A 9,132-nucleotide genomic window follows, 5' to 3' on the forward strand; every position below is an offset into this window, starting at 1 on the left:
GCTCAGGACCGTTTGTTTCCAACTCACCGCCAAGACGCTCGGAACTTGGCCTCTGTATTTGGGATCCCTCGAACGCATTTCATGCAGTTACAGAAAGGGCTTTATTCATCAGTATGATATCTACAGTTCATGCGTCGTGATAGTACAGGTTTTTTTGGATTTTTGTTTCTATAGTGTTAGCATGCAGTTTAAATGTGGAGGGTCTAGGTGACCTCTTCAGCTTTGCAAGTCATCTCCAGAGCTCAGCTGCCCCTTTGGTCCCCAAACTAGCTTGTCCAAGGAACCAAGTGGGTGTTTTGGGTTTTATGGAATTAAAATGTGCTAACTGATGCATGTGCTACTGTTATTTGTTTAAATGGGAGACCCCAGGTGCCTGGTGGGGGAAGAGCTCCCCACCAAGCTGGTGGGAAGGATGAAGCCAAATGTGCCGCGTCCACGTGTGCCCCATCCCTTGCCTCGCTGGTCCTGCCCCTCGCTGGCCTGCACCGGTGGCCTTGGAGGATGTAGGGAACACCTTCAGAGACACCCACGAACAGCCTGCTTCTCAGGGCAGTTTCCCTCTAACCTTAGCAGCTGACGGCTGCTTGGCAGTAGCAGGAAAGGTTTCTATCCCATTAGCTTTATCGCTGGAGCTGTTTGGAGCAGGAGGCTGCTGGAGCAGGGACAGATGGGGAAAAGCGTGGACTTGCTCTCCCCCATCCTAGCGTGAGGGCTGCTGTCAGCTGGGAGATCTTTAACCTTTTCCCTGTGCAGCTCCCCACCTCCCAGGGGCACCTCCCAGGGACCTCTGAGGCCAAAAACCTGGCCCGGGATGAATCCTTTTAAACTTGCTCATTCTGCAGAACACGCACCTGAAACCCTCCAAGCTGGAGCTGGTTGCTCGATGCCATGTTTTGGAGATGGGATGTGTCCCACCCGAAGCGGTGGAAGCGGCAGGCGGCAAACGCGGGCGGCGCAGCAGCGCTCTGGAGAGCGGCGATCGGGGGGAACCGTGCCGAGACCCGTCCCCTCCCTGCAGAGAGCCGGGAAGGGGGAGCGTTTGGGGATGGACGGATCCTGGCCGGGCACCTGCGTAGGCTGTTGTTGGCGTACCCTTATTGCACTATTGCGGAAGCCAAGTCGAACCGTCAAGCTGCATTGAAATGGGAGTGAGAGTCTCCCCGGGAAGGGGGGAGCACTGTCCTGAGGACGGGGAGGGAGCCGGGGGCCGGGCTAGATCTCGATGATGGTGGCGCGCCGAAGGCACAGCGGGGCGTCCGGGGGCACCGCGTTCCGCTTGATCTCGTTCCCGTCGAGCCGCAACACCTGGAGCCTGGAGTAGTTCATGACGTCCACAACGGTGCAGAAGCTGCTGATGGAGAACTCTGCGGGGGAGGGAGACCGAGGGCTGAGAGCTGGCTTTGGCCCCAGCCTCCTTAACTAACCTGCATGACGCCCCGCTGGAGATCAGCAATAACTGGACAGAGCAGACCCACAAAACCTCTAATAGCAACCAGGCCCCTGCGTTTCCCCATCTCGCTCTGGAGGGCAAAGCTGGACCTAGCAGCACCCGGCCCTAGCAGCCTTCCCAAGAGTTCTCCGGAGACCCAGGTGCACGGATGCGGGCCAGCACTCTCGGAGGTGACTGACCTTGGGGGAACACTGTGAGCCTGGTCTGGAGGTGGGTCTGATGGGTACCGACCTCTGGCAGTCAGCCTCTGTTAAGATTTTTCCTTTTTCAGGAAAAAACTGAAAGCACCCCCAGATCACCAACTCTTCCCGAAAATTTTGTCCAAATACCCTTCCCTCTTTAGCTAAAAGAGTTACTGATTCTTCTAGCTGGAGTCAGAAGGAGCCAACAACACTTTGTGCATATTCAAGTGTTCAAAAGCCACATAACAGGGCACTGGTCCCGCTCCCATGGCCCGGGCTCTCGGCCGTCCTTTCCATCTCCCTTCCGCTGCTCTGAGCGCTAGTAGAAAAAAGAGCAGCAGCATGGGTGGAGTCGTACGAAAACATTGCCTTTTACTGGGAACTGCGTCTGCAGCCTTTCTGACGAGTCTTCACACGCTACACCCTCCCGTCCCCAGTTCCCTGAGCCACCAAGACAAAAGCGGGACCACACAGGCAGCGTGCCTGGCAGGGAGGACGCCCTGGTCCCCGCGGGACGCGGGGCTTGGGCTGCGCAGGGGCAGCCTCCTGCCAGCAAACATCCCCTCTCATTTCAGCTGGGGCACGTTTCTGTGAGCACCTCTTCTGCCCGAGGCAGGAAAACTCAGGCACACGTTGGAAAGGCTTTGGAGCCTCACTGAACTTTGGGATAACCACGTGGCTTGTGTCTCCTGGCCTCAGCGTGAATGTGAGACACCAGGGTCGCTGCGCAGAGCATTTTGCGGCAGTTGCGAGGAGACTGCTCCGGTCCCTCCTTGCCTGACCGTCCCTGCTGGGTCTGGGTTCGGAGGGAGAACACGGAGCAAATTCCAGATCTTGTGCAGGATTTGGGAGAGCAGCGACCGACTAGAGGGCAGCAAAGCTCCAGGCCCTGGCGCTGCTCGGGGAACGAGCAGCTTCCTTGGCGCCTGGTGCTGCACGTCCACCCACGGGGACCAGCCTGCCCAGGGAGCCAGAAAGGACCATGCAGAGAGAGACTAAAGCGCGTTAGTGACAAGTCCAGGGTTCCACCCTTAAACTCTCTATCGGGGCTGAATGTACCTAGCTCACAAGGGCTGCGAAACTCTGCACGGTCGCTCTGAAAAGGCCCCACAGGAGAGGCCGGGAGTTTTCCTCCGCCGGAGAGGTGCTGCAGGAGATCACTGTCAGCCCAGGAGAGGGCAACAGCATTTCCCCGAGCAGCTCCCGGGTGCACGGAGGAACCGGGGCGGCCGTGCTGCCGCCGCAGCGCTCCCCTCCGCAGGGCGAGGGGCTCCCGAGGAGCTTGGTAAGCGTTGAAGGTCAGCTGCAAAACCCACAGCTGGAAACAGACTGCCAGCGCATCCGCGGTGGTTTCATGGCATTTGTGGGCAGAATTTAACAGCTACAAATTTTGAAAGCAAACATTTGGGAATCTGTTCTTGTTTTTGTATTTCTGTCGGTTCCCTGGTGCGGGGTTGTGTGTTTCCCCTGCAACAGCTGATGGCTTCACGAACGCTTCCTCAGCCCGAGCCACACAACACGGCTTGCTCCAGGGCTTTCTCACCTCTCCTAGTCCTGACCTGAGGGCCTGGCAGGTGAAGGAAGCAAGAGAGGATTTTTCCAGGAGTTTTAGTATGTTTTCTTGTAGCTGTTTTTATAAACAGCAATTCCAGAACAATCTGTTCCTTTTATTTATTTTGTGTATTAAATGGAGTGAATTTTAGTGCTGGCAAAAGACGCCGTGTTGATGGTTCTAATAAAGAGAAGCTCCTGTCTGTCGCGGGCCCTGGCCAGCAGCAGAAGGGATGAGCGGTTCAGCTGCTCAGACTGTGACGGCTGCAGGGACGTGCAGTTCCCCAAGCACCGGCTCCAGCAGAGCCACCTGGGAAAGCCGCGTCTCTCAGACCCACCCTGGGGGGCTCTTTGGACAAGAGAAGGAGCAGAAAGGCCCCTTGCAGGTGTTGGACACCCCTTAGGCACCGGACCGGCGTGCTCGGGCTTGGATCCCACCAGTGGCTTTGGGGCCGTGGGCTGCACCCTGGGCTGTGCCGGGAGCCCGGCAAGGCTTTCCCACGCGCAGGAGAGGGAGGGAGAGGAGGGCAGCGCTGAGCAGCAACGCTCCTCCTGCGATGGGGCTGGTCAGAGCCCTGCACAAGGAGAGCTTGAGGCAGCATCACCTCGCGGATTATTGAAGGTTTAGGAACAAGCCAAGGCAAAGCTGCACTCCCCTCCCCAGGCTGTGCATGCAGCTTCCACCCACAGCTGGTTTCTTGGGGTGTGGCCCCTGGTGACCCTCACCAGGAGATGCTGAGACTCCTGCTAACTGCTAGAGAAAACTAGTTTAGTGGCTTAACTGATCACTGCAGGTGTCTGCAGGAGAGTGTTCAGAGCTGGGAGTTTTGGCTCCAGGTGTGTGTTGGGACACAACAGGCCCCATTCCTGTCTTGATAAGGGCCACCTGCAGGGCTTAAGTCTCCCAGAATGCAGTTTCCTGCCCAGACCATTACATGGGGCAGCCACCAGCAGGGAGGAAAAGACTCTGTGTCCTCATTGCTGCACTGACCACTGTACATTATTGCTATCCCTGCACGACCGCGCTTTGGTTGACAGAGATCTGCTCACCATTGATTTGGTTCCCTTGAAGATAGAGGTTCTCCAGGTTGGTGCTGACCCGCGGGATCTTCTGAAGCCTATTGTAAGAGAGGTCCAGCTCGAGGATGCTGCTGCTGTTGAAAGTGTTGGTAGAGAGACCCTGATTTGTCAGGCTGTTGTGGGACATCCTTACATAGAGCAGTTTGGGAGAGACCTTGAAATAGTCATCAGGAATGGTGTTGATGTAGTTGTACTCTAGGTAGAGCTGTTCCAGAGCCATTGGGAGGCCGTCAGGGACTTTCCTGAGGAGGTTGTAGCTCAGATCAGCAAGGATCAAGGAGTTGAGCCCTTTGAGGGATGCTCCCATTTCAAAAATCTGGTTGTGGCTGAGGTACAGGGCTGTGAGGTTCTCCAGGCCCTCCAGAGCACTGGATGGGACCTTGGAGATCTGATTGTAAGACAAGTGGAGCTCTCTCAGGGACCGGGGCAAGGGGCCAGGCATCTTGGTTAGGTTATTGTTGTTCATGTATAACCTCTCCAGGTTTTTGAGCTTGGCAAAGACCCTCTTGCCCATCTTCTCACTGGTGATCTGGTTGTTGTGCAGCGCGAGCCATTCCAGCTCCGTGGCATTGTCGAAAGCCCCCTCCTGGATGGAGGTGATCTGGTTGTTCTGGAAGTAGACGTATTTCATCCTGGAAGGCACGAAGGGCAGATACCTCAGATTGCGGATGTCACAGTACATGGCTGAAGAGAAGTTAGGGGGGCAGTCGCACTCTTGGGGACATTCTCGGGAAGGGGCCTGTTGAGGTTCAGGGCCAGGCTCTGCCTCCGTGTCTGGAGCCGGAAGATAAGAGTAAACATAGGGGGTGTTTTCATCCTCGTAGTATGGCATGTAGTTATAGGATGACAGCCGGGACTGTCGCATATAGTACTGTAACCAAGCCAAATCATCTTCTTCATCGTACTGGCCCAGGGAGACTCCGCAGAGACCAGCAACTATCAGGACTGTAGCCCAATGCATGATGCTGACCCTGGAGGAACCTGTAGGGAGGAGGAGAAACATGGGGTGGGAGGGAGGAAACCATCAGCAACTTCAGGTCTGATATATATGGTAGAAGCAGGCGAGCTGCACCCTGTGGCCTGGGACTTCCGAGGTTTTGGATCTGGTCTCAGCTCTGGTGCTAGGTTGGTGGTGCTCAGCAGCAGAGCTGGAGTAACAAGGGTCCTGTGTGAATCTTAGTTTAAAAAAAAAAGGTGTCTGCAAACATTTCCTCTGAAGTTACCATACCTCCACCCTTTTGCCTCGTGCTTTCTGGAAACCTCTATTTCAGTGGCTATTTGCCTGCAAAATCTTTACTACTAGTACTTCTATCACAGCTGGGTAGAGAAGCGAGACTGAGGGCCCGTAGTCTTAGGCAGAGTATGTGTAAGGCAACACAACTCTGCCCCAGAATGTTTGCATATATATTGGCTATACACAGGAGGGAGGAGAAAGGGCTTCACCACCAAAGCAAGTGGGTGAGGGCAGGGCTGGCACTAAAACCCAGGCTCGGCGCCTACTTGTTGCATGGATATTTAACACGGTGGGTCTGCAGGGTCCAAGGTCTGCAGCTCAGGGGGTGCTCGCAGCCACGGGCCAAGGCAGGGCCCCGCTGTGAGGTTCACAGGCAGCAGCTCCAGAGGAACCAATGTTTGAAGTGTTTCTTATTGCCCAGAGAGGGTGCGAGAGGCCGTGGTGGCCGGCTCCGTGAGTTCATTAGTTCAGATGGGCGTCATCTGACCAGGCTCTATTTCCGCTCCCAATGGAGAAAAGCGGGAGTTGCAAGAACAGGTTGATGAGGATCATGGCATGTTTCGATGGAGCTATATTTATACTAGGCTTGCTCGTGATGTGATTTGCTGTGGGTTTCATCCAGCTCTCCCTTCCCCCACAAAAATGCAGGATGTTCCTACTTCTAGCAACTGATGTAAATCCTGGTAAACAAGCTCTGGCTTATTTTGAAATTAAAAGACTCTTAAGCCTAGATTTTCTGAGTTCAGCTAATTCTCCTGACCCGACATCAAAGCGGTATCATCCCTCTGCCCTTTGAGGCTAGCGTGACAAATGGGAAAGGGAGCCAGCGCAAAACCCTAACTGTGTTTATGAAAATCAGTCTGTCTAGGGCTAAAATACAAGAGAGAGAGAGAGAAGAGCTAAATGCTCCCAGGCAGCACAGTTTCCCCCGGGCTTTCCCTGACTACGGTTGCAAGTCCGTATGTCTAGCTACCGTAAGACAAGGCGAGGGGCCTGAGCAAGGCAGACAGTGGGTTAGTGCATGGGGATTTAGTCCGTGAAGCAGAAAATCTTACTTCTCTTCTGGGCTGTGCCTTGTACCCCTTGGCCGGTCAGAGACACACCAGGTAACCTGCTGCAGAGCCCCTTCCGCCTCGGTGGAGCGGGACTAGCGCCCGCTCGCCCGGAGGGGACGCCGTCCGTGCCCAGCACGTGCGCTGGCGGCTGGAGAGGACTTTAGCTACGGCCCTGCATCCTTCCCCTGGTGACTAACCTAGCGCACGGGATAGCATGCGAGTGAGACAGCTTGAAATGCCTCCAGGAAACGCTCTGGGCTGTGCTGTGCAGAGGGGGAGAGGAGTCTCTCCCGCCTGCTGGCTCCTATATACGTGGCTGGGAGCGTGGGGCTGCCGGCGTGCCTTCTGCCAGCTCTGCTCCTACGGCAGGAGCACAGCCAACACACGGGGCCGCGTCCCTCCTCCAGGCTCTTGGAGGAAGGTCTGCTCTGCTGGAGGACTGTGGTGCCAGTGGGTGTTTCTCACCCACGGCTGTCCCTCTGGCTGTCTGGCACGCCGGGACCCGCGTTATGTGACATGGGCAGAGGGTTCATCACTCCAGTACCTGCCCCAAACTCCCTTGGTGCTGGGGAAATCCAGGATCAGACACTAGGGCTGCCCAAGAGGGGTTGGTCGTGGGGTTGCATGATGAAACCTCGCTGTGTCCCCATCCCTGACCTGTCCGTGCAAATAGCTAAATTGCTGTTTTGCTCATTTTCCTCTCTCTGGCTGGCTGGCAGCACCCCGTGGCCATGTCATTGGTGCCCCTACGGAGCTGTGGTGGTGGAGCCTGCTGCACCCACGGGGCGTTCCCAAATTGCATCCTTGGTGGCCTGCTCCTTCTTCCCTCACCAAAACCGTTCTCCCAGGGAGCTGCCTGGATTGCTTGTGCCTGACCTGATGCACCCCAGCCCCGGTGCAGTGGTCTGAGCGGTGGCAGCGGGAGGGTATTTCTAGCCCTGGTGCTATTTCTGAGCCCGGCACACAAAGAAGGCACAGTCCTGCTCCGAGCCGGGGAGCGCACTGCCACCGAGGCACCCTGGCAGGCTGCTCCCGCAGGAAGAAAAGAGGGATTGAGACCTCGGTGGGCAGGCAGGGCTCCCCCTCGTTCTCCTTTTCTCCCTCCTTCTCTACTTTCCGTGTGCCCTTGCAGTTGAGGGGCGGATGAGGCGTGGTGCTCGGGGATGCTCCGTGCATGCCGAGAGCTTGGCACTGAGGCAGTTGCAGACTAGATTTTTCTCCTCCTCCCGTTCCAGGGCACTTTGCCTGGTAAAATACCAGAGCCGCTCTGCACAGGGGCTCCTTCCAGCCACGCTGACGGGTGGCTGAGCCACTCAGCTGCCTGTTCCCGGGGGTCTCTCCGTGCCGGGCAGGACTGATCCAAGGGGTCCCTCGCCTTTCTCAGTGTGCCCCCTTCAATAAACCGCTAAACCCTGAGCCTGTCCTCAGCAGACACCGTTTCTCCCCTGCCTTATTTAAAGGTTGCTTCTCCCATCCCCAGCCAGCTTCAGCGCTGTTTCTGGGGTGGCGTCCGAGCTGAGCGTGCCAGCTACGATAGTATTTCATCTCTGAATCTCCGTGCTCGCTTCCCAAAGGCTGCTGGTCTAACTGGGTCAGCTCCTTGCCGAGATACGGAGCAGCCTTTGGAGCAAGGGCATCGCAGCCTTTGGACAGCCATGGACTCTGCGCTCTTCCCCCCATCGCTGCTGTCTGCTGCCGGGCATAAAACAAACTCTCCCCTTGCCCGGCCACCCCGGGCAGAGCTGTGCTTTGCTGGAAGGGCTGCGTGGGCCGGGGGGGCTGTGAGCAGGTACCTGCACAAGCCTGGGTATCTCTCGACATATACGTGCATCCCCCCGCTCGGCCTCCTGTGCCAAGTACGTGAAGAGCTGCTAAAGCGGAGGGGGCTCCCCGCAACGCAGACGCGGCATTAGTTTGAGCAGCGCTGTGCCACCCATGCTGCTGGCACGCGCTGCGCGGGGCACCCTCGCTCGGCGTTATGCCACCCGCCCAGCAAGGCTATGGAAATCAAGCTTAAAAAAAATATATATATATATCACAATAAATATAGAGTTGAACTTACCGAGCTAAGAGCCTCCTTCCCAAAGCGTGGCTGTTCTTCTCCTGGATCTCCCGGGTGTTAAGGAGCATGTGAGTGAGTCTCCCAATTTGCAAAAGCTGGTGCCCGCCCTAGATGCCAGATCAAATATTGTGCTTGCAGGTCACGGGCTCGGCAGGTTTTTGGGGAGTGACCTCCTAGCAGCAGGCAGTTTGCAGGAGAGACTGAATAGACCCTAATGCTGCCTGGCGTTATAAATAACCTGCTTTTTCTTTCCTCTCTCTCTCTCTCGTCTTTTCTCCTAGGAGTGTTGGCACTTTTCAGGCTCTCTCTGTTTAACGAGTTAGTGGAATCAAGGATGTTGTTTTTAAAAGGGCTGTTGTTAGGTCTCCTGTGTTTCTCATCAGGAAGTGATGAGGAGGCCTCTGGCCAGATTAAAAAGATCTGGTTCTGAGGAGATGAGGATGTGATTCTTGGGGAGAAGCAAGAAAGTATCTTTAACTTTTGCAGTACCAGGGGAAGAGATGTTAGCGACTGCTTCC

At 56.0% G+C, this 9,132-nt stretch overlaps 1 protein-coding gene across 1 annotated transcript; it reads right to left on the reverse strand.

Annotated features, from left to right (window-relative positions):
- FMOD (fibromodulin) lies at positions 1-8,753 on the reverse strand. The gene is made up of 3 exons (XM_013942009.2): positions 8,615-8,753; positions 4,234-5,244; positions 1-1,364 (listed from the first exon to the last, which is right to left on the reverse strand). The coding sequence occupies exons 2-3, from the start codon at positions 5,222-5,224 to the stop codon at positions 1,213-1,215; spliced, it is 1,143 nt and encodes a 380-aa protein (XP_013797463.1). The 5' UTR covers positions 5,225-5,244; positions 8,615-8,753; the 3' UTR covers positions 1-1,212.
- Positions 8,754-9,132: the final 379 nt, after the last annotated feature.

Source organism: Apteryx mantelli, chromosome 25, assembly GCF_036417845.1.
Source record: "Apteryx mantelli isolate bAptMan1 chromosome 25, bAptMan1.hap1, whole genome shotgun sequence".
In the NCBI taxonomy this organism is placed as follows: Eukaryota; Metazoa; Chordata; class Aves; order Apterygiformes; family Apterygidae; genus Apteryx; species Apteryx mantelli.